Source organism: Ochotona princeps, chromosome 7 (genome assembly GCF_030435755.1).
Source record: "Ochotona princeps isolate mOchPri1 chromosome 7, mOchPri1.hap1, whole genome shotgun sequence".
NCBI classification, from domain to species: Eukaryota; Metazoa; Chordata; class Mammalia; order Lagomorpha; family Ochotonidae; genus Ochotona; species Ochotona princeps.
Genome location: NC_080838.1, coordinates 8,352,179 through 8,378,299, shown reverse-complemented (window position 1 = coordinate 8,378,299; position 26,121 = coordinate 8,352,179). Strand labels below are relative to the sequence as shown.

Below are 26,121 nucleotides of genomic sequence, written 5' to 3'. Positions count from 1 at the left end.
TGGACAGAAGACCTTTCTCTATCTCCTTCTCTGTAAATTTGCCTTCCCAATAAAAACAAATAAATCTTTTCAAAAATTTTCTTGTCACATATCATTTTGACTTCTTTACAATTACCATCAGTTCAGTAACCTTTGCTTAAGAGAGTGAATATTTATTTATTTATGGAAAGTCAGATATACAGAGTAAAGGAGAGATAAAGAGAAAGCGCTTCCATTTGTTGCTTCACTCCTCAAGTAGCCACAATGGCTGTAGCTGCGCCGATCCCAAGCCAGGAGCCAGAAGCTTCTTCCGGGTCTCTCAATCAGGTGCAGAGTCCTAAGACATTGGGCCAGCTTCGACTGCTTTCCCAGGCCACAAGCAGGGAGCTGAAAGGAAAGTGGAGCAGCCGGGACATGAACCGGTGCCCATTAGGGATCCCAGGCATGCAAGGCGAGGACTTTAGCCACTAGGCTACTGCACCGGGTCCAAAAATAAACCTTAAAAAAATTATTAATTCTTTGTCTTGTTTGCTCAGGGCTTCTCCTGCGTCCTGAAGTTCTTATTTCTTCCAGGCCCATTTATTTTTCTATTTGCTTTAGTCTTTGTCATCTTTCACAGTGGAGATTGTGTTTTAAATGTTCATTTTTGCTTGTACCTACATTGTTAGCAACAAAATACTGACGATGCGATTAAAACATGGAACAGAAGTAGCAGTTAGTGTAAGTTGGTCGACCCCACTGAAGGGAAATCAGCTGAGCAGCAGGTGGCGTCCTGTAATCTTTGGCACTTACAGCCTTTTCTCGAGTAATACACGCTTCGGTCTCACAGTGTGGGCTGGCACAGCCTGAGTGACAAGAGTCCCGATCCTAAGGCAGCCAGAGGGGCCTCGACCACTGGGCACTTCAAACTTTCAACTAATGCTGTTTCTCTTCCTCTTTCCTTAAACCTTCCCTCTGTTGTCTGTGCATGCTGTCCTACCAGAAATTTCTGGTAGAAATTCCACCCTCCCCCCGAAGTCAATCTCTTGCCTTTTGCTCAGACAGAGCGAGAACAGCAGACGAGAGGGAAGAGGCGGATAGGAACTCAGGTGTTCAATGTCAGAACGAGCCTTCTGATCCGACCTGAGGTCTAATACTTCACTGACAGAGACACATCTGAGATCCGATTCCGGGCTCACCAACTGGGGAAGGGGCGACCTTGGAGAGTTCCTTAACCTCACTAAATCTTAGCTTCCTTATCTGTGAAACAAAGATAACAACACATTCCTCTCCTCCTGGTGGCACTGGGGAAGACCACATGTATGCATGCTTGTTACAGTGGACGGCATCAACCAGGGCTTTCCTCTCAACTCTACAGAAACACTCCACACTCTCCAGGTACCAGTTTTGTGTTAATTAGACCATAAAACCTTACCAAGGCCAGGGAATACAATATATGCCAAAATCGCAAATCCATGTGGCATGTGACGGCAACTATGACTGATGCCAGATAAAAGCATTTTTAATATGTTTTTGTCAGCTGACAAGAAATATTCAAAACATCATCAACCGGAAGGCAATTTTTGCTTTTTCTCCGCATTTATATTTTACCTAGACAACTGAAGACCCACGAACTACAGCATCACGAGGTTTGCTCTTTTTCTGCAGCCCAATGAAGGGAAAAAGATAACAAATGCTGTCCCACCTATCCTGCTCCCGCGGCGCTCCTCCCCCACTGCGGGCTGTTTCCCTCCCGTGACATCTCGATGGTATATTGATTCCTAGTGTATCTGTTGCAGAGCTCACTAACAGGACTGGCATTCGTCAGAAACAGCACTTAAAACTTAAAGAGATAAAGAAGTGGTGGTGTCTGTTCAACAACAGTTAAATGTCGGTAGCCAATTCCAGGTCAAGATGCACGCTGTACATGCAATGTGTGCGAGACAGAAGCATCGCATAGATTAAAATACACACACAAACCGCAGTAGATAGGGAGACAACGAAATCGTTTACTTTTCCTTTAAACACACAGAGAGAAACATACACGTAGGCCAAACAACAGCAACTGAGAAAGTAGCAGGTAAAGCTAGAATAGCCTAGTCACTGCTCTCCAGCTTCCCCAGAACTTACTCCTCTGAGAGTGTTGTCACGATGAAAGTGAAGGAAGCTTCTAGATTAACAAGGCATGACTAGTATAGCACCATAGATTTTAATAACAAAACCAATGAAATTTTCTACAGTCTGGGTTAAAATTTAAAATTCAGTTTTGGTAAACTTTTTTCCAATTCTTTTACTGCAAAGTAGGAAGCAGGAGATCCAGGCGCACGTTCATTTGTCTACACTGTTGTTTTCTCTTCTTATTTACTTCACTCTGGACCAAAGCAACATCTCACACGGGGCTTACTTACACTCCACTGATGAAAAATCATTTTTTTCTCTTTGCCCTCCACTTCAAACTCCCTTTTGTATATACAAAATAACAATAAAAAAGTATTCCCCCTTCTACTAAAGATTTGACTTCAAAATAATAGATGAAAAAAAAAAAAACTTGTTTACACCTCAGCCAATGCTGTCCTCCCCCAGCCATCTGCCATCTTCAGGTTTTTGCTTTTGTTTTAACTCAAGGATAGGAACAACTTGATTTTGTTTTTGTTTTGCTTTTTTTTCAAACCTCCAGAAATTAAAGACTCCCTGACTTATAGTAACGCTCCATTAACAAACAGTGAACAAAAGAAGAAATGAATGCACATTGAGGTTTTTCTAGTTTTGATCACATAATCAGCACTGTTTGGTTTTGTCGTTGTTGTTGTTTTGCTTTGTTTTTTTGTTTTTATTTTGATAAAGTAGGCTTCATTAGAAAAGACTGGCACAGAACGTGAGACAAAGATAATAAGGTGGGCAATTTGGAAAACAAGCTTTCCTTTTGGAACCAGTAATATGGTGGCAGAATGCAATCACAGATTTCAGCAGATTTGGACCTGATACATACTCATAATTCCTTTTTTATGTTACATTGTCCCTTTCTATTAATTTGATTAAAAATGCAACTGTAAATTACAATTTGAAAAACAGTGATTTAGTGTTCGGATTCTGATGCTACCCACAGGGGGTGCGACTTGGTACAACTTCATTAACCATATGGGTCCTGTTTTCACCTCTGTAAAGACAACAGCAATACCTAACTTCAAGGATTTTTGTGACTGTTAATTTACACATGTAAAATACTTCAGTAACAGACTGGCACATGGCAAGCACTCAATTTAATACTAGTTAATACTAATGAAGTGAGATGCTCCTATTTTTAAAAACTTCATCGCCGGACCCAGCATGATGGCTAAGTGGCTTAATCCTCGCCTGACAAGCTTCAGGATGCCATACGGGCACCTGTTTGTGTCCCAGCTGCTCCGCTTCCCATCCAGCTCCCTGTTTCTGGTTTGGAAAAGCAGCTGAGGATGGCCTACACCCTGCTGAGTGGGAGACCTGGAAGAAGCTCCTGGCTCCCAGCTTTGGATCAGTTCAGCTTCTGGTCACTTGGGGAGTGAACCAGCAGATGAAAGATCTTTCTTTCTGTATCTCCTTCTTTCTGTAAATCTGCCTTTCCAGTAAAAATAAATAAATATTAACAAAAAATTTCACAGCCAGGACACTGGCATTTTCATTTGCAAGTGCATGGTTAAGTGCAATCTAAGATCACGTTAATTTTTTGGAACAGGTATTAAGTACAGGGCAAATATATTTTATCTATTCCAACACAACCAAACTCATCAATTAAGAGAGAAAAAATTGCATTGGTTGTCTTCGTCTTTCTGTTTTAGATAATTGGCTTATACAATGACTCTTCAAAGTAAACAAGAAAAAAAACCACAGTAGCAAAGAAAATCTTTCTAATTTACAAAGTCCTGATATTGTTAATACTCAACCTGATCATAATCCATTCTTAGGGTATGACATATTGTAAACCTATGCCTGCCCTAATTATACTTTCTTATAAGGGCAAGACAAATAGAACATATTAATCTTCATCTCTCCCACAGAGGATGTCAGAATATAAAAATCAATGTGTGTCTATAAAATATGGACTAATGTCACTCCAAATTCTATGCATGGTTAGGTGTGTCTTCCCATCAAGTCAGAATTTTAGCCTACTGATGAAACAACCGGTGAAGGAGGAGAAAGAACCTCTATTTGTTCAGCACTGAAAACAAAGCATTAAGCTGCTACACTAAATAAGGATTTCTTCAATACCAGAAAGTATTTACTATTCAAATTAAACTAAATTTGATCTTCTCAACACAATGACAAAACTAGTTTGCAACTGGTAGAAGGATCTCTTGTACATGGAATAAAAAATTATACTTTCAAGAGAATATCTTTTATGTTGTTTTACTCGGGCATTTACTTTTCTCAAAGAATGATCAGAAAAACCACATTAAAAAAGGGCATCCATTTCATTAATTCAGTTTCAGAAAGAATATTCCCTGTGCAACATGAAATAGATTACCAAATAAAACTGTAGCTTTGCATCAATGCTACTAAAACTCCTCTGAAACAAGCTTTGGGGAAATTAAATGGACATAAATATGCATAAATAATTCAATACATCTTATAGCTAGTCAGGCTATATTATCCAGTTAAGAATGGGGATAAGAACTGTTTATATTCTAAATTAAGCTTTGCACATTATGTTCCCTAGGATTTCTCAAGTTTATTTAAACAAATAGTAATGTCTGCCAAATGTATACTATGGGACAAATTTTAATACAGTTCTATTAGAAGCATTATTTGTACCAACACAGCTCATTTATATATGAGATGCGTTCCTGAAAGCGTGTGCGGAAACCAATATTTAAAAATTGAATCATACTATAAACATGTTGGAAGACCTTAACACTAAAAGGGGTAAAATGCTCTTCTTCCATAAATAGTCATCAATATTTTATACAGGAAAAGCACAATTTTCAAATATCTAAGGCGCTTGATTATTTCACTTAAAATAGTGTCAGTTAATTCTAAAATCATTTATTTCATCAAAATTTAAGGAGAGTAATTAGTACCAGTAGAATTCCATTTTCATGAATCTGACTTTTAAACTAACGCTGCTTTATAGGAAAGGAGGTATCAGTTATAAGATATATGGCTGAGTGCAAGCGCTTCCTACTTCCTCCTGGATTCTCTAATTACACAACTGTTCACTATCCAATTCTGTGCCTTTCAGTCCTTCATCAAAGAACAAATATTCTTTTCCCAACCACACGTACAAATGTTTTGTTACTTTTCAAGAATATATATTAAAAATGGCACATTTATAGGCACTATATTACACAAATTATTATACTGGTTCAACTGGGCTTTATTAGGTGGTATGGACATATGTGGGTAGAAACTAATGAAAACAACTGCTTTGGTTAGATTTTGCTTCCCCTTCCTTTTCTGCTTTTAACATAACAAAATAAAAAATTAAGAAGCAAAATTACTATTGTTTATCCATGGGGACATAAATGTAATTCTATCATATCCGAAAAAAGATGTTATAAAGGCATTCAGTAACATATTTTATCCACCCAACAAAAGTACTTGTCAAGTTCCTTGGAATCATGTCTGTAATACAGTAAAAATCTATTTTAATAAGGAATTCTATTTATTTGCCAAAAAATCTAAAACATTTTTTCTAACATTTCAGTAACTAGTTATAACCAAAAATGCAAGCTACATAATACAATGATCAAGGAAGCTTTCTCCTGGTCATATAAGGTCTAGAGTAAAGCAGAAAGACAAGGGTCAGAGAACATAGTGATGAGAGGTGAAAGCGTGGGAATGGAAGCACCTGTTCAGAAATAACCATGGTTAAAGAGTGAAATAAATACAGCCTCCTAAGAGGCAGCCAGTGAGTCAGCAATAGCTGTTATTTTCCTATGCACTGTGTCCAAAGACACTTTCCAAATAACCATGTGAAGCTCACAATATCTTAATAAGCCACATGCTTAAACAGAGGTTATAACTGAAGTACTCAGTGATTAGAGGCACTTCTTCAAGAATCCAAAAAAGGACATTTTTTTTTTAAAGATTAATTTATTTTTATTGGAAAGTCAGATATACAGAGAGGAGGAGATAGAGAGGAAGATTATGCGTCCGATGATTTACCCCCCAAGTGAGCTGCAACGGCCGGTGCTGAGCCAATCCGAAGCCAGGATCCAGGAACTTCTTCCAGATCTCCCACACGGATGCAGGGTCCCAAAGCCTTGGACTGTCCTCGACTGCTTTCCCAGGGCACAAGTAGGGAGCTGGATAGGAAGTTGAGCTGCCGGGATCAGAACCGGCGCCCACATGGGATCCCGGCACATTCAAGGCGAGGACTTTAGCTGCTAGACCACGCCACTGGGCCCAAAAGGACATGTTTTAATTAACTCATTCATTCATATCTGAGAAGCAGAAGAGACAGATGGAGGCAGAGCTCTCTTATGAGCTGGTCTGTTCTCCGGAGGCCCCGTAAGACCAGGACTAGTCCAGGCCAAAGCTGGAGACCAGGAACTCAATTTCAGGTTTTCCATGTGGTTGGCAAGGACTTAAGCTACATGAGTCATACTACTGCTTCCCAGGGTACACATTAGCAGGAAGCTGGAATCATGAATGGATTTCAAACTCCAATCAAAGTACTGTTAAGGAACCAATATTTGATTACTAGGAAACATGTTGACTTTACGATAGCTATTTAAATTGTCATTCATTCTTTGGAGTAGATTTTACATTCTAAAAAATGCATTAAACAATTTTTTAACCTTTATTTACATAAAATTCAAACAAAGGAGTTGGAGTAGAACATAATAGCCCAAGGATGAACAAGCTGTCCAGTTTTATGGCTGACCTGTTCCATGCCTCATTACACAAGTCATTGGCTGTTGCTTCCCCAGGCACACTAACTGGGAGATGTATTGGAAGCAGAGTTCCTGAGACTTGAACCAGTGCTGCAAGCCCTATGCCCTGTGTACTTCTGCTGTAACTGGGCACAGATGTTTAGCAAACACTTCAATGAGGACCAAGATGGGTTTAGAAGAGTTCACAGAGAGGACTAAGTATATTCTTGAAGGAAGTCAGTGTTAGAGGTAAAACACCTGGTATTCTGAGGACTTGACCATACTTATTGAATGACAGGTAAGGTGTCACGCACGGAGGAATGATGGATAAGAACTCAGTCATTACAAAGGCTAGTGAGGGAGACAGGAAGAACCAAAACAAATGGAGGAATACATAAAGTATAAGGCATGAAAGGTGCTATAAAAGGAAGAGAATAGAAACCAGTGTTCTGAACTAGCACGTTAAGCTGCTGCCTGAGATGCTGCTACCCCACATGGATGTCCATTTCCGATCCAGCTCCCTGCTAATGTGCCTGGGAAAGCAGCGGAGGATTGTCAAGTGCTTCAGTTCTTATGCAGGAGCAGCTCCAGTCTTCTGGCTTTGGCCTGCCATAGCATCAGCTGCTGTGGCCATTTGGGGGAGTGAACCAGGGATGTAAGATCTTTTTCTGTCTCTCCCTCTTTGTTTCTCTGCAACTCTTATTTTCAAACAAAAAACACATCTTAAAAAAAAAAAAAGAATAATACTAAGAAGGAAGCAGTAAGACACTGGGGAAGGAAGGCCGTCACCAATGTTAACCCTGAGATGAACTCAATGATGAAGCAGTAATTCTCAACGTAGAAAGTTGCAACTTTCAAGACAAAGAAGCAAAGTTCTGACCCGGGAAAGATTCCCTGGAGTTAAGTAATTCAAAATTAGATTTAAAGAGGCTCCATCTTGTTGCAGCAAGGAGTAGATCAGAGAAGACAAGAGGTTGGTTGGGAGACCTGGAGCAGTTGGCCATTTGTCTTTATATAAGAGTACTATCCATGCTTCCCTTCATGCTTTCACAAATAGCTAACACAGCCTTAGAAGAAGTTAGAAGAGCTGGGGTAACAGCTCTGGAGGTACACGGAAAAATAAGTGTAGTAATGTTTTAATTAGTAGTAATGATTTATTATGTATTATGTATGTAGTAATGATTTATTATGCATGCTAAATTTTTCAATGCTAAATTTGAGAATATTACAAATAAATTTAAAAGACAAGGATAAGAAATCTCCAATTACTTTAAAAGATGTTTTAAAGTTATATAACAATAATCAAAGGCATTCAAATTTCTCTTCACATGCAATATAATTACACTTCAGATGACAATTCAGCCATTACCTTAGACAAATCCCGGAAGTTGCTTGGCAAGGTCAGATCCAGTTCTTCTGATTCATAATTAGTGATGACCCAAGGAAAGACCGGATACTGGTTTAAGTCATTGTAACTCCTTCCTAGTGGGGTGGGGAGAGGGAGTCACTCTTCATTTAGAATCAAAGTGAAATGACAAATTCATAAATAATTTAGAAAACTATAATGCAAGTAAAAGATGAGACAGCCATCTGTATTTGTATAGCAGTTTTCTGGATAATATTTTAGGGAGGCACAGAGTGCATATCAACATGTGGACATTTAAATGCTAGCTCCACTCTTCACTAGTCCATAAGTTATTTTTAGTGAGTTTTATCTGAGTAGATTTTGAGGACTAAAATACAAAGAAGAGAAGCATACTAACATTGTCTGATTTCCTATCTTATTGTGCATTTGACCGTCTACAATTCTTTTTCTTCCTAAAACAAATACTGAGGTCATATCACTACCTGGATGGGTACCCAGTCAAGCAGTCCACTACAGATGTTCTTGATATCTAAGCTACTTTCCACTTTCATGATTTGACGCTTCTTTTTATTTACTCTTTTCATATTGGGTTTGAGGTCTCTTCAAGTAATAAAATTTTTCTTTGACTTGTAAACAGTCTTACCACACATGAATAACAGGACAATTTTAATTCAGAGTTAATTATGTCACTACATATTTCTGCCAATAATTTTTGATTCTCCCAGAAAAAATAGCTAAATGTTGAAGCAAAAAGCAGTCTTTTCTGATTCTGCGCTTCCACTTTCCTTTCTTTTTCCTTCTGAATGAGATACAAGTGAAACAGTAAAATCTTCATTGCGTCCCATCTGCTTAAAGAATCTGAAACAGTCAAGAGTTTATAGTGCCTTAAAAAGAGATCATGTACCAGCTCAGTGTGACTTGATTTTTAATTTAGTTAAACTCCATCTATAGTTGCTGGGTGCCTACTAACTGTCAGTTGAGAAATACGTTGTGACATCAAGAGAACCCATGTGTGGCACAGACAATAAGGCAAACGAGCCTTTTTAAACATTTTTATTTTGGCTTACTTTTGAAAGACTTGTTTATTTATGTGACTTGAAAGCCAGTGAGAGAGACAGAGATGAGCTAACAGCAATGTTCCACTCACTGTGTCGCTCTACAAAGGCCTACAATAACTGGGCAGGACCAGACTGAAAGCAGGAGCCAGAAACTCCATCCAGGAGTGCAGCTGAGACCCACACACTCAAGCTGGCAGCTGGTGCCTCCCGGGTGTACCTTAGCAGGAAGCCAGTGTCAGAAATGCAGTCAGGACCGGCAGGTGGTATCTTAACCATGGTGCCAAAGCCTGCTCCCAATTTAGACGCTCATGCTGAACCCCCACTTCCAATTCTGCATGATACTTCATCTCTCTTCTCCAGTTCCTTAGAAGGGTCTATTTTCTTTGATAAGAGAACTGAGTTTTTTGTCTTTTTTTTTTTTTAGAGAGAAAATTTCTCTCTCTCTCACACACACACACACACACACACACACACACACGAGACAAAGAGAGAGAGAATATTCTCCATTTACTGGTTCACTCCTCAAGAATGGCTGCAATACCTGAGGCTGTGAGCTGCAAAGCCAAGAGCCCAGGGACCCACCCAGGTCTCACCTGTGGAGAGTAGCAGCCCAAGTCCTTGGTCCATCCTCAGCTACCTTTCCCAGGCACCTTAGCTGGGAGCTGAGTCAGAAGTGGAGCAATCAGGACTCTCTGCTCTCGGACGCCAGCATTGAAAACAGCAGCTTAGCTTGGAGTACAACACCAACCCCTCAGGTGGCTCTTGAAATTCTCTTTCTCATAACTAGAATTACCTCTTCTCATTTTTCGTCCATTTTTCATGGTTTCTCACCTCCACCTTAAAACCCATCTCCTCTTTACTATCACATTTAAGAAAGCTGTTATCAACTTCTTAAGTTTCCAATGTCACCTCAAACTATTTAATCCTACTCACCAACCTTTCTGGCTGCTCCACTTCTCTTCTAATTCCCTGCTTGTGGCCTTGGAAAGCAGTGGAGGATGTCTCAAAGCCTTGGGACCCTGCACCCAAGTGGGAGACCCGGAAGAAGCTCCTGGCTCTTGGCTTCGGGTTCCCTCAGCTCTAGTCATTGTGGCCACTTGGGGAGAGAATCAGCAGATGGAAGATCTGTCTCCTCTCTGTAAATCTTTTAAACATGGAAATCTTATTATCGATTCTATTATCAAGTACTTTGATAAGGAAACCTAGTATTAATGGTCAACAATAAAAATGAGCTACTCATATAGGACTTAGAGTAACATATCACAATTAATCATTTACTGTTTGAAAGAAGTCACGGTGTAGGTTGAGGTTACCTGCAATCGTGTTCAGAAACATCAAGTACTCAAAATTTGAAATCTCTCTGTGCTGCCATCGTTGCGTCATATTAGAAGCTTTGAAAAGTTGACGTGGACTAGCTAACGAAATACGCCTGCAAGGAAAGAAAGCCAATGCACAATAAATGTAAAGATGAGTTATATCTTAATAATTAATCATGAATTATCTGTGTTTATTAATAATGAAATACATAAATCTGAGAAGTTTTATTCATGTTAGACTAATGAATACTGGAGATAATTCAATCTACATTTAATGGTTGACAAGCCACATGCCTACTATAAACGTTTCATTCATTGAGGTGAACTGTCATTACAATGTTACTAAAATATCCAGGTTCCAAAAGTTGATTAATAGTAGTATGATTACTAATTCATTGATTTACGGACAAAAATGAATCTTATAAATTTTTAAATTATAATTGCAAAAACCTGTAAAATGGTAGAATAGAATTCCAAACTATTTTGTTATCTATTTATGCAAAGAGATGAACTACTGAGTCTGTAAAATACTACTTAACAGAAGACCAGGAATATAGATATCAAAGGATACCAATGATCAATATTAAGAGTAATAGCAAACAGGGGTCAGAATGAATTACCACATTCAAAGTCTAGAATCTGGGCCTGGCACAGTAGCCTAGCAGCTCAAGCTCTCACCTTGCTTGTGCAACAATCCCATATGAGCGCCAGTTCTAATGTAGGCGCCCCACCTTCCATCCAGCTCCCTGCTTGTGTCCTGGGAAGACAGTCAAGGATGGCCCAAATCTTGGGACCCTGCACCTGCATGGGAGACCCGGAAGAGGCTCCGGGCTCCTGGCTTTGAATTAGCACAGTTCTGGCCACTGCAGCCACTTGGGGAGTGAACCAGTGAATGGAAGATCTCTCTGTATCTCCTTCTCTTTGTTTATCTGCCTTTTAAACAAAAACAAATAAATACTTTTTTTAAATAAAGAACCCTTCAGCAACATTATTTTTGGAAAACATTATTTTTGGAAAAGTTATGCATTACTTTGTTGAAATTTTTTTTTTAAATTATTTATTATTTAACTTCAGTAATTACATTGTATTATGTGACACAGTTACATAGATACTTGGGTTCTCCCCACCCCTCCCCAAACCCTCCCACCATGGTGGATTCCTCCACCTTATTGCATAACCACAGCTCAAGTTCAGTTGAGATTTCCCCATTGCAAGCGTATACCAAACATAGAGTCCAGCATCTTATTGTCCCGTCAAGTTCAACAGCTTCTTAGGTATACCCTCTCTGGTCTGAAGACAGAGCCAGCAGAGTATCATCCCAGTCAATTGAAAGCTCCAACATACCATCAGCAAAAATTTACATCATTATGGAATTAATTGACATAGTAATGAGTAACCAATATGTTAAAAGTAAATGTGGGTTCCCAGCCACCTTCTGTGACCACCTCACCTATACTTCAATTTTAGTTGAATTTTAGTTGAATTTTAGTTGAATTTTAGTTCAATTTTAGTTGAATTTTAGTTCAATTTTAATTTTTAAAAAATTAAAAATAGGTTTAGCAAAAGAAAAATAAGGAAATAAGAAATATGAAAAAATTTAAGATCTTCCTGTCTCTCTTCTTCTCTGTGTATCTGACTTTCCAATAAAAATAAAATCAATCTTTTTTAAAAAGTCGAGAATCTAAGAGATGCCTTCACATTTAGTTTTAAAACAAAACTGTATTTTAAGATTTACTGATGCACAGTTCATATGCCATAAAATGTTTTCATTCTAAATATTCATAATTGAATTATTTTTAAAAAATCTAGATTGTGCAGCAATCACTATACAACTGGCCTTGTCTTTTTACTGTTAATCACCATTCCTATCTCTAGCTCCAAGTAACTATCAGTTTGTTTTCTTTCTGGATAAACTTGGTTTTTTTGGAAATTCAGATAAGTAAAATTACCCGTTAGGTTATTTTTGTGGCAGGTTTTTTTCATGAACCACAATATTTTTAAGGTTCAACACGGCATGGATAAGTAGTTCATGCCCTCTTATTGCTGAATTTTAGTCCTTTGTATAAATATTGAATAAAGAATATTTTTCTTAGAAATGGTTGATGGACACTTAAACTGCTTCCAGTTTTTGGTTATTGTGAATAATTCTACCATAAACATTCACATACAAACATGCATTTGCCTTTCTATTGAGTAAATTTCCAGGAATAGAATTGCTGTGTTGTATGTTAAGTTTAACCTTTAGCGATGCTGCCAAATCGATTTCCAAAATTTCTAGACCACTGGACACTCCATCCAGCGATGCATGAGGGATTACCATACAGCTGCCAATAGTTACTATTCGTTATATTTTCATTATATCCATTCTAGCTTGTGTGAAATGTATCTTCACAAAGTTTTAATGTCCATTGTTGGGCATCCTTTTCTATGATTATTAGTCATTTCTTTATCTCCTGTGGTGAAATGGCTGCTGAAATTCTTTCATGAATTCTGCTTTATTACTGAGTTTTGTTTCTATACATTCTGGATAAAAGTCTGTGACAGCTAGTTTGAATGTATCAACTGAGCTGGACTGAAAAATATCCAGAAATCGCTGGTATACCGTTATTTCTGGATGTGACAGAGAGATGAGCAGGGTCAGGTGCCTGAGTAAACACACGGCTAACTCCACCACGAGTGGGCATCTCTCTGAGCACTGCAGAGAACAGGACGGTGAATGTCCCCCTTTCACTGCGCTACAACTTCCATCTTCTCCTGCCTTTTGGACAGTGCTGCTCCTAGTTCTGTTCCCCAACTGTTCCACCCATCTTCAACCCCATTCTCAAGCCCTGGGGTCTTGGGCATGGCCACTGGCTCTCCCTGCCTATCCAAACCTCAAGTTTTAGCTCTTGTGTATAGGTACATTAAATGTTTTGAGTCCTTAAAACAGCACGTAATAGGCATCAAAGTTTTCCCACATGTGCACCGCCAATTTGAGCCACTACCATTTTTAAAGACTAATTCTGTCCTTCTACAAAACTATTTTTGCATTTTCATTTTTGTTTCATTAATTTGAGCTTATTCTTGTACAAATCCCAACCTCTCTTAATTAGAGGGATTTTACAGTAGTTTTTAAATTTAGTAATGCAAGTTGTCTACTCCTGTCATTTTCCAAAAAGCTATTTTTGTTGTAACTTCAGTTTCTAGGTTTTCCCAGAACCGGCTGCTAAGATTTAGACAGGGGCTGACCTAATCAGCAGATCTGGGCACAGCAGTCACCTGCCTCACACTGAATCTCCTGACCCATGAGACTCCACTTGTGTCCATTTGTTGAGGTCTGCTTTAAACGTTCAGAAATGGTTTGTATTGTCATGGTACAATTCTAACATTTCCTGTGTGTTTTCTACTTGACGGCTCCTTTTTCTTACTTTTCAATCTGGATCGCTTTCGTTTTCTGTCCTTCCTACCCTTCAACACATCCTCCCTAGATACATATGCCAAAGCTTGCCAACGAAATGCTGCACAGAAATGGTGAGAATGGAGGACATTTTAATTTTCCCGAATATGTGAGGAAACATGTGGATCTTTCACCAGGAAGTAATTAAGTATGATGTACACTGTGGGAGTTGCGGCAGATCTTTCTTTCACGTGGTGGGGGGACGTGGAAGGATGGCCTGGGGAGAGAGCACTTCCATCTGCTGCCATGGCGCGGAGTGGGCTGAGCAGACTGACCCAAAGGTGGGAACCAGGAACTAAATGTAGGTCTCCCAAATTGCCAGTGATGTACTGCTATAGCCGCCATGGGCTGCCTCCTTGTGTATGCACCATGGGTAGGGTTTTTCTTTTGCCATACTTTTATTTAAATGAGAGACCGAGAGCTTCTGACCCATTCTTTCTTGGCTCACTTTCTCTGCAGGACGCCCACGGCCACATCATGTACACAAGTAGCAGAAACAGAGGCGGCCACGGTGAGGGACTGAGGCTCCTGAGTGAGGCATCCTGGGAAGCCTCCCAGCTGAGGCAGCTGACAGGCCCCTACTGCATCCTCACTACTACTCGGATGTTTGAATTTTCAAACACTCACACTAGTTATCTCAAATCAATGCCTAATTAGCTATGATAAAAGTAAAATATAAATTTTCCATTGCTAATAGGCTTCAGTCAGTAGGAAAATTCTAGTTGTCTTCATTCTTCCCAATCCTTAAAATAGCTAGCTAAATTATACTGACGTTCACTTCATATTTGCTACCAAAGGAAACAGGATTACTTAGCTGTCAGGAACAAGGGAATCGAGGCATGAGAAGATATTGGTTTAACGGTAGAACAATGACAATAACACAACATCATAATAGCTAATGGAATACTGAATATCAGCTGAGAGAATAAATTATAAATGTTCTCACCGCAAAAAAAAAGAGTTACTGATCTGAAATGATGGTTTGTTGACAACCTTTATCGTAGTAATAATTCCACAATGCACAAGGCTACGTAAAAAGTTCATAGAAAATGCATAATACGAAAAAGTGATGTACAAATTTTAAATTTTTTCACACTAAAAGAAACCTATGATGATTTCTGTTGGGAAATCAGGAAGCACCCTTCTGTGGTTTCTACTGTAATGAGTCACCTCTCTTTTCTAATCTAGCCACAGATCTGATTTTGGTTATCCTTTCCAAAAGAGACAACCTTAATTTCATTGATCTTGAACATGTTTTTATAGTTCCCAATTTTGTTTTTCTGCCCAATTTTTTCCCCTTCTTTCCTTCTACTAATTTTGAGCTTAGTTTAATTAAAAAAAAAAAAACTGTAAAAATGTAGGAATCTCACACACAAGGTCCACTAAGTGAAAAAACGCAATGCAAAGCTCTGCTTGTGAACGATTCCAATTACACTGGCAGAATGTTTTAGGCATAAAAAATGTTCTCAATTTCACAATATTTGGATTGCAGATAAATTTTGAAATCATTTATTATCCTATAACATAAAAGCATATAAGACCTAAGTTATTAAATTTAATGCACTTTTATAAAATAAATAAACCTAGGTAATCATCATGTCACTCAAGAAACAGATCTTCATCAGTCTTCCAAAAGTTCTCTTATGTCCCCACTCAAGCATTATCACTCACAGGGCAGCCACGTGATATGGCCATTAAGTCACTGCTTGGGTAATCCATATTCCATGAGAGGGCCGAGCTTTAGGATTCAGCTCAACTCTCAATGGTGACTTCCTGTTAATGCACATCCTAAGAGGCCACAGATAATCATCCAAGTACCTGAGAACCAAATGCCCATGTTGGAGACTAAGAATGAGTTCCAGGCTCCCGGCTTTGGCCTGGTCTGGCCAGAGCTATTGCAGGTATTTGGGAAGGGAACAAGTAGATTGAGATGCTTATCTGTTTTTTTTTCTTTCCTACACCTCTTTCACTCACATACAATTAATTTTAACATTAAAATTTTAAAATAAATAAACTGAGGATTCCCAACCAGCAAAAATAACTTGGTATCCAGACAACTACCAGCAGAGATTAGTTTTAACTATTTCGAAATGTCATGTAAGCAGAATCATTTGTCTTGGCTTTCTTCACTTAACTCATCCATGAGGTCGCATATAGCAATAACTCACTGACTTTCACTGTTGTATATTCTTATTGTACAATTATACCACAAGTTATTAATCATCATTTTGTTGGCTGATTTGGGGTCTTTTCTAGTTAGAGGCTATGCAGATCATGCTAATGTGAACACTTTTGTATATGCATTCTGGTTAATATATGTACACATTTCTGTTGGAACTTTTCCTAGGAATGAAACTGTCAAATTATAGGGCACAATGTATGTTCAGTTTTACTGACTATTTCCAAAGATTTTTCCAAAGTGGTTGCACCAATACACACTTTCCCTCCCCAGGAGTGTAAGAATTCTGGTTATCCCACAACTGACCTAACACTTGGTATTGTTTTTTGCCTCATCATTTTGGCTACTGTATTCAGAACACGGTGACATTACACTACATTTAAAAAAACTTAGTTGCTTTTTTGAGATTTATTTATTTTTATGGGAAAGGCAGATTTATAGAGAGGAGAGACACAGAGAAAGATCACCCATTTGCTGGCTCACCCCAAAATGGTCACAATGACTGGAGGTGAGCCAATCCAACGCCAGGAGTATCTTTCAGGTCACCACATGGGTGCAGGGTCCCAAGCTTTGGGCCGTCCTGCACTGCTTTCCCAGGCCACAAGCAGGGAGCTGGATAGGAAGTGGAGTATCCAAAAGATGACCTGGCGCCCATATGGAATGCTAGCACATTTTTTAATAGCAAAATTCAAAGCATAAGTAAATTATGTGAACTTGAGTAAAAATCATGTATCATGATATGACATGCTTTATGGCTTTTTCCTAAAGATATTTTAAAATGTAAAAAGTTACATTATCTATCAAACAGATAAGAAGTATATCTTGTGAAATATCTTCATGTTAGCGCTCCTTAACATGTTAGCGTTCCTTAACATTTCATGGTTAATTCATGAGCTCACACTGTGAGGGATGCGCTAAGTACTGCAATTCAATTTATTCAAAATACAACTTAACACAATAGTAAGCATAATTTATCATGAAATATAAAACGGGTCATGCATTCAAAATATGTAAGGAAATTGACACAGATTAGTGCCAGTGAAATATTAACAGAGATGAGTCATAAGAATATTAATTTTCATGATTCTCTCACGTGAAACAGTACCTTGTTTGAGGCAATCCAAAACTGGTTCCAACTCCAACACGTGGCAGATAGTTAACCACTTTCTTTACAGTTGCAGGGTCCGGGAAGTTGAACATTACAGCAACTATGACAGATCATTTGTAAAAAAAATTTATTCTAATAAAATATTTATCCTTAATTCAGATATCAAACAGAATTCTTTCATTACAATGCAGATCAACTTTTAGTTTTACTAACATTGAACACTGGTAATGTTCATTTCACTTCTAAGCTGTTTCACCATAGATAGTACCTTCCCTTCCCTATACATTCTCTGAATTTCTAGTACAATTCTTGTTGTATTAATGTGACATGATGCTGAGATCCTCTTACTGCAACTATCAATCTACCTCCTCAGGTGCTCCCCTACAAGGTGCTCTCCTCGGGTGCTCCTCCACAGGTGCTCCCCCACCAGGTACTCCCCCACCAGGTGCTCCTCCTCAGGTGCCCCCCACCAGGTGCTCCCCCACAAGGTGATCTTCCACAGGTGCTCCCCACCAGGTGCTCCTCCTCAGGTGCTCCCCCACCAGGTGCTCCTCCTCAGGTGCTTCTCTACAAGGTGCTCTCCTTGGGTGCCCCTCCACAGGTGCTCCCCCACAAGGTGCTCCTCCTCAGGTGCACAGGCACCCATGCTGCTGCAGGCTTGAAACACTGGTGCCAGCAGCAGAGTACAACTAACGAAATAACCCATCATGCACAAAGCACCTACAAAACGGCTCATCACTTATATGAGCGTTCCTTGTAAATCCACTATTACGTTGGCTACAGGGAGGAAAAATGATCCTAGGACGTGGCAGATGACTCAAGCCACGAGGAAAAGGTTACAGAAATGTATACTCCAGACACAAGTATATATCAGAGCAGGAAAACGAATCAGGATGAACAAATCACAAACACGGAAGGCTCCAATCCCTCTGCAGCAAGAAGAGTGCAGAGGGAACTAAAGCAGTCAACACCCTCTTGATGACTTTGTCCGAAAGGTTAATGTGTGCATCAGCAAAGAGGCAGATGCTGGGGAGAAGTTCACCTAGGCAGGAGAACATCCTTCCCTCAAGGAACTCTATTCCTTAGAGCTGTATTGTCATGGAAGAAAATAAAACATATACATAAACACATTTCACTATGTGTAAGTTTAAGAAAATGATTACTTGCAGATTGCAGAAAAAAAATAAGAAACCATTAACCTTCAAGTTTCTAATAATAGAAGAACAAGTAAATGCATTTGCTTATCCTTGCCTGGCCTTAGAGGCAGCCACCTTCCAGAAGGAGCCGAAGCATCCAAGCAACGCCAAAGGCAAGCAAACGCCCTCATTCGATGGATATTTGCTCCTCATATTTATAAAGCTTTGCACAATCAGTAATATGGCCAGAAAAGAAATGAACAGAACTAAAAATGATCACGGGGAAAAAAACCACCAATGCATGTGATCCAAAGTCCGGGGTCAGTAGGACAGAGGGGAGACGACAACATGCCATCTAATTGGAAACAATGCTGTATGCGCCAATCTGAAGTCCTAGCACGAGGGAAGTTAGCTGTGTAACAAGGTACTTCTGCAACACATTACCTCTGTTGGCCATAAAGATCTCCAGGGCTGTATTCTGCAAAAGATAACGACGAGAAAAAACTGATCGTATCTCTGAGAACAGCCATTTTCCATGAAGTCCTTCTGTATAGGCCAGGATCTAGCAAGGAAAAAAAAGTAATCCCCAGTAAGTGACAATATGAGAATTAAAGCAGAAAAGGCCTCACAAAGAACAACAATTTCTACCAAAAAAAAAAAGAATTTAACAGTTACTGTTAATAGTTCAGAGGGAAAACAAAAATAATTATAATTATAATTTACGGAAAAGAATATTAATGCAAAAGCAGTATCAGATTATAAAGCATTATATTATAAATATGTATTTGAATGTCTAAAACAATTATACAATCTACTGCTTCTCAGAAAATATATATTGTGTCAACTGAGTGTGAAAAGTAGTTTTGTTATAAAAAGACTTCAAAAGAATACCAAAGACACAGATACAATCCAGCTTCATCCAATATTATAATTTACTCAATAGAACTTTCTGCATGTTTTATATTGCACAGGACAGTTCCTGACTCCCAAAGCATGCACATTTTTAAGCACACAGTCGCTCAGAAAGCGAAAGGACTGTATGAGGTTAAGTATCATTTTGTCAGCCAAGGCTCAATACAAACCTGCAGATGATCTCAGCATAATCTTTCTATGGAGGATGTGGTTGTCCGAGTAACTTGTTACAACTCCTGTCACCCCATGTGACAGACACAATTGCTTAAAATACTTCGCCAATTCAAAGTAATCCTGTCTTTAGTACTAAGCCACTTTGTTGCTTTGTTATTCAAGATTTTTTTTTTCGAAAAGTTCATTTCAGAAGTTTAATAGTGTTGGGAATTCTAGATTCAGCATTTCTCTAAGGCAGTACTGTATAACATTAATAAAGAAAGTAAGATGCTTTTACTATCAAAAGATGATGAAAACCTAGACAAGCAAATTAGGCCAAAAATGAAGATACAGCTTTCAGAAGTAATTACCACCAAAAACATAAAGAAAATCATCTTTGAAAATCATCTTTTAGGCAGAATAAAGATGGGATAAGCTAAGAAAGGAAAACAATGAATAGTAAGAATTTATCATTTCACTAACTATTTCTAATCATTTTTGTTTTGCAAATCCCAAACACAAGCAAATCTAAATTCTTCACATTGAAATGCAATTTCCAAAAGGAAAAAAAACCCTTCATTAATTTAATAAGTGTGAGTTTCCATTTCTCTACAGAAATGATTCTGTTTCCACGCGACCGGATCTGGAAAATGGGTGCAGTTCTAAGGAGGAGTGTTTTTTGAAAACCAAAAGTAACCACCACATGAGCTCTCAATTCTGACTGTGCCGACAGAAATCCTGCTGACTCCGTCACACAACCAGCAGGTGTGAAGGACCAAGACAAGCTCAATGTGGACAAAAGACATTTTAAAATTACTTCTTTATTTTCATATTAGTCGAGACACAGAGATCTGCCTTCATTTTTCAGTCCTCAAAGGCCTGCCAACAGACAGGGCCAGGTCAGGCCAAAACCAAGATCCTGGAACTCGAGCCAGGTCTCCAGAGTGGACAGGGCTTGAGCCACTACCAGCTGGTGCTCAGTGTGAACATTAGCACAAGCCTGGACTTGGAACCAGGCACTGTGATGTGGGATGAGTGTGTCCTGGACCAACACCTGCCTTTCAAGACATTTGTAAAAAGCAGAACTGGCATATATACCTTTCTTTAACTGTGACCATAGGTACCTGGCGTCAGTCTACACCACAAGGGTTCACAGTGGCCTCCCATTTGGCTTCTCTTTTGTTCTTACCTCTAAAATCTACAACCAGTGATTAAAAAAAAAAAAACCCTTTTCTTAATCAGATAACACCACTCCTGTATATCATCCAGTGACCTCCCATTACATGTAAAATAAACTCTTCGGAACTGTTTATATAGTCTTGCATTTGGATCCTTCTCATGAGCCAAACTCATTCCGCTGTGGGGCCCCCAAGGTTGTGCTTACTTTCCGCTCTGCCTGGAATGCTCTGCCCCCAGGTCTCCATGTGGTCCGCTTGTTCTCAGATTCTGATTTCTGCTCTGTGTCACCTGCTCAGGGCATCTGTACAATCCAAACCCAGGTTCCTCTGTCATCACCTCATCTCACCCCAAACTCTTCAGGCTTTTCTTCGTGAAGATTAGCACTTCCTGTAATTGTACCGGCTTGTCCATAGCCTCTGCTGCACTAGAACCCTAGCATATAAATTGTATTGGAGTAAAGATTCTGAATCCACTCCATTTCTACTGTACTGGAAAATACTGAACCAGACGTAGTTTTTTTTTTTTCCCTGAGTGACTGAGTGAAATGAAAATATATTGTAATCAATGATCCATATATGGCCTAAATTAATTTTGCCTAGCCTGTATGGTATTTTTTATATATCCACGTTTTGAGAGGCAAAGAGAGCGACAGACATACAGATAGACAGAGGGGGACAGAGAGGGGAAAAAGCTTTCCCATTCACTGGTTCATTCCCCCAAAACACACATGATGAGTTCTGGGATGGGTTGGATCCAGGAGCTGAGAGCTAGTCTCCCATGTTAGTGTCAGGCACTTGAATGTTTGAGTCTGCTCTGATGGGGAGATGGAGGCAGAAGCCAAGGTTGCGACTTGATTCCAGGCACTTTCAGGTTGGAACAGTGAGGCTCCATGACTGTTCTAGCTGGCCTACACAATGCTTTCAAAAAATGTCAGGTAGCTTAAAATATTGAGGAAAAAAAATGCACATTACATAAATATTCTGAGTTTTGGCTTCTCAGGAAAAACTGAAAGTTGTGGTGAACCTTAATCCATATGCCACATGAACTCTCCATTTTGACAGTTCCACTTCCTTCATTGCTAATATGAAATAAGTATTAACTCACTTGCTATTACCTGCCTAGTTTCCATTGACAAATGAGCTTGCCACCCTGGATTTACAAAATATTACAGAATCTAATATATGTTCTCTAACACTTATAAATCAACATTCAAAACTATTCTATTTCTAAGAAAAATGAGGCCCAGACATGTTACATACTTAATACAAATTACTCTGGCAAGTTAGTGGCAGAATGTGGCCTACACCCAGGTTTTCCAAACCAAAAGTCCATACCACATTTCTTAAAAAAAAAAAAAAAAAGGTTAAAATATTTGTCCAACTACAACTCAATCACATTTGTTTTCCTGCACTTGGGTTATAAGAGGAGGAAAGCAAGAGAAAACAACAAGAAACCTGCAAGCTTTGAGATCTGCTAGGAACATCATATACACACACACACACACACACACACACACCGGACTGAAGTCTACCCCATGTACCTGCAAAGTTATAAAATAAGATGTGATGTTAATAGCAAAGTTGCTATTCATTGCAAACTCATGGTCATGCAACTAAAGATTCAATTACACTCTAGAGTACTTCATTTATTAGCAGAACCATATACACTAAATCAAGATTCAATTTATATTCCATTACAAAACAGTATGGTTATTCAAAGATCTACTTGAAATATAACAAGTGTCATGCTCCTGTAAAATCTGTTTTATTATCAAATGTCAGAAATGTTCAAAACCAAATAAAATGACATAATCCCCTTGCACTCACTACTCAGCCTTACAAAATCCAAACGTTACTGCATACAGTTTAAAAACTAATGAAAGAATGACAGATACTGTTGAAATTCCTATGTACAAGCCCACCTGCCCCCACCTTCCTGTTTTGTCACAATCAATTGTTCTTCTTGTTTTGAAGTTAACCATCTCTGCATAAGTTTTTACGCAAGTAGTACAATCACACAAATAGTATCTAGAATTGCTCTATATACTTCAGATATAAATGACTGTGTACTTCTCAAAGTCTATTACAAGGTTTTAAAGTCAAGAGAAAAAAAAAACAGGACAGAAAAATTATTTCAGGATATTGCAGATATCAAAATTTAGAGTCCTACACAAAAATATGAGTCTCATTTTTTTCTTGAAAGAAGGGATTTAAAAAATGGAATTCTACAGCTACAGTCAAACTAGTTGGAGTTGAAAAGAGAAATGAAGAATCTCTTACCTAAACAAATACTAGCTAAAACTGATACGATATTTCTTTCAAAGTATTCATTAGGCAAAGGTGTTCATTCTGAAAAGCAGCTGAGGTCTGGCTAGGCAAGAGAGGTTCATTTCTGATTGGAACAGGATACGCCTGGTCCGGGGCTGCACTTCAAAGTCTCCAGAGTTCAATTAAAACTGGATTAGGTGGAAGCAGACCCTTCTTTGGGACTTTCTGTTCACTGAAACTCTACATACGCTGACAGCACCCTAGACAGAGGTCTAGCCCTCTGATGAATCAGTTGCTATGGAAACGGTATCATTACCATTGCTCTGCAGTTATGACCCCAGGTCCAGAATGGCTTGAAAGCCTGCGTCCACGGCCCTCTCTTTGAACGTTTGCCACCTTCTTTTATAATTATTATTATTGAATTCAACTTTTAATTTTTTAATGGCCTGTTTGAACAAAGCTGGTTTATTAGTTAAGGCTGCATTAAGAGTGTGAGAAGCAAAGGAAATTAGTGTTTTCACACACCCACCCACCCACACACACGATATACTTGCATATATATAATATACACATACACATAATGGACTCTTTGCAATGGATTCTTTATATTACAAAATCAAACATAATTCCTGAAAATTATTCAAAGCTGTGCCTTCTGAAAAAGAACACATTATTTTCCCCAAACAATACAAACATTTCTTCCTTCTATAATACAGATACTATACTAAGTGAGGAATTCTTTCACCTTGCTGCATTATTCTTAAAATATTCCTGAATTTTTCGTTAACCAGCCAATTTGCAAAAGTTTATCAATCTATCCAGACACGAGTCTTTGGTCTTTTCATCCTCACTAAAGAAAAAAAAAATAGAAATATACACCTATTTTTACATTGTACTCTTATTGAATAGTGAGCATTTTTAAAAGTGAAAAGTTAAAGTGATGTATGTTTTATATAAGTGAAAAGGAAGTTTTGTTTAAAAAACTAAAGTTGTCCTAAAAGAATTTTAGAAGTTGCCAAAATCCTAAACAGAGATAATACTAAAGGGTGATAATATGTGCTATACTTAAAAAAATAATCAAAAAGAATTTTTCAATTAAAAAGGTTTTTTAAAAAAATACTATCCTTAGTTTTTAAACTAGTTTAGTAAACCGTATCTCAACTGGCTCCTAATTTCCAAAACAGTTTCATTCTTTCAAACAATTCCATATTAATTTCTGAGAATTTGGTTAAAGAATACAGATCATATGCAGCAACAATGGTATTTAAAATTTTAGTTCTAAACTGCATAGGTACTTCTATGTAAGAAAAATGTCCTAAACCTAATAAGCAAAATATAATTTTTATTTTTTTGATTTGAATAGATAAGTATAAAGTAATTTTAATCAAATATTTTCAAGTTGGATCACTATGGTAACTTTTTTTTAACTTTTGTATAGTTTTCTCTGAAACTTGACATCGAAAAACAATATCTAGCTTCTAACAATAATGAACTATGGTTTAATGATTTATTTCAGCATCAACCTTAAAGTTTTTTTTTTTTAAGATTTATTTTATTTTTATTACAAAGTCAGATATACTGAGAGGAGGAGAGATAGAGAGGAAGTGGAGCTGCCGGGATTAGAACCAGCGGCCATATGGGATCAAGGCGAGGACCTTAGCCACTAGGCCACGCTGCCGAGCCCAACCTTATAGTTTTTAAAGACATAATATTTAGAAAAATTTTCAGAAGTCCCTTTGGCATGTGAGCATGATGCTCGGTTGCTTCTGGTGAAACTTCAGGATGGTAAATTTGTTATTACATCTATACCCATGCAAGCCTATGATGTCCCCAAACTTCACAAAGGACAAGATAATAACAAAAGTGAAAGCTATGAAGTATAAAATTAATTTAATCTTTTAAATTAATTATGAGTCATTTACTATTTTTGGTCTCCAGTGTCATTTCCTCCTGCTTACTGGTCCTGCGATGTAGTATGGTATTCGCCTCAGCATTTTCATGGGTGACAAATTCAATTAAACATATTCATTACTCTAATGCTCTGCTTGGCAGTTTTAGTCAGCATGAAAAATTAAAAATATATAAATAAAATGCATTCTATGACCTCTGTATTGATTGGGCTAAAATGGCTTTAGCCTGGGTGTGGAGGATGGGGCAGCTGGGAGGGGCAGGAGGGGAACTCACAAACACACACGCTCTTGTGTTTTCTCTTCCAATTACTGAGGGAGATGATAAAACCACAGCAAATGATGTATCAGCTCATTTTATCTTATCGCTTTGGGGCTAGGTGACAATGAAGTTCATATTTCACTGGCTCCCATTGAAGATTGTGAAAATTACTTGCCCTCATGACCTGAAATTTCACTAGAAGACAGAAATTTCTCTTCTGCAAAGTAATGCAATTTTTCAGATGTCAACCTTTAGCCCAGCTTTAAAAATTAATTTCATTTATATTAACCAATGATATTGATATTTTCACAGGACGCTCTTTGATACATGAAGCACGGACTGGCAAATTGATGTTGCTTTAGATGGGTAAAACTACTTTACTTTGAGCTGCTGGAGTGGACAGATTTATGGCAAACTGAAATTCCCATTTCATAATTTAATATTTGTGCCGGTGTGATGTACCTTTAGGCTCCAGGCCTGTAAATAATCCAGACTCTTCACTTGGTCCTGTTTTATTTTAAATTTAAATATTCCTCAGCTTAAAAACAATTTGTATTCTAAATGATACTTCATAAAAGCCATCTCCACTGAACTGGAATGGAATATATACCTTAATAAGTCAAAAGTAAAATGCAGCAATGAAAAAGAGAAAGTATTTACTTCTTTGCCCACTCATTCTAAACTCAGTTCTTATAATACCTACAAATTTTTATGAAGACAGAATCTAAATTATACCAAAAAAAGGATATTCAGGAACACTATCAATAATGGGAGTACACTTGATTTCTCCTTTCATGGCAGCACATGTGAAACTCACTCAACAGGAGCAGAACTTAAATATGTGAATTAAAATCAAGCTACCTGGATTTTGAACTGTAAAACTCAAAGAGAAGGAACAGAATGAACTTAAGTATCTGAATTAAAATCAAGGAGCCTGGGCTTCAAGGGACCTTTTAAAACCCAAGCACAACAAAAACAAAGCCATACGCCAGATTTAGCACACACAGTGTGAACTGGTACCATCTGATTTTTG

At 38.2% G+C, this 26,121-nt stretch overlaps 1 protein-coding gene across 3 annotated transcripts in view; it reads right to left on the bottom strand.

Moving 5' to 3' along the window:
- Nucleotides 1-26,121, bottom strand: part of LRBA (LPS responsive beige-like anchor protein) — a 609,418-nt gene that overhangs the window by 162,870 nt on the left and 420,427 nt on the right. For all 3 annotated transcript variants that reach the window (XM_058666763.1, XM_058666762.1, XM_058666764.1), the window contains exons 41-44: nt 18,853-18,970; nt 17,270-17,372; nt 10,547-10,662; nt 8,179-8,291 (exon numbers count right to left, since the gene is read on the bottom strand). In XM_058666763.1, coding sequence (XP_058522746.1) covers nt 8,179-8,291; nt 10,547-10,662; nt 17,270-17,372; nt 18,853-18,970 — 450 coding nt within the window. The remainder of the gene's footprint in view (nt 1-8,178; nt 8,292-10,546; nt 10,663-17,269; nt 17,373-18,852; nt 18,971-26,121) is intronic.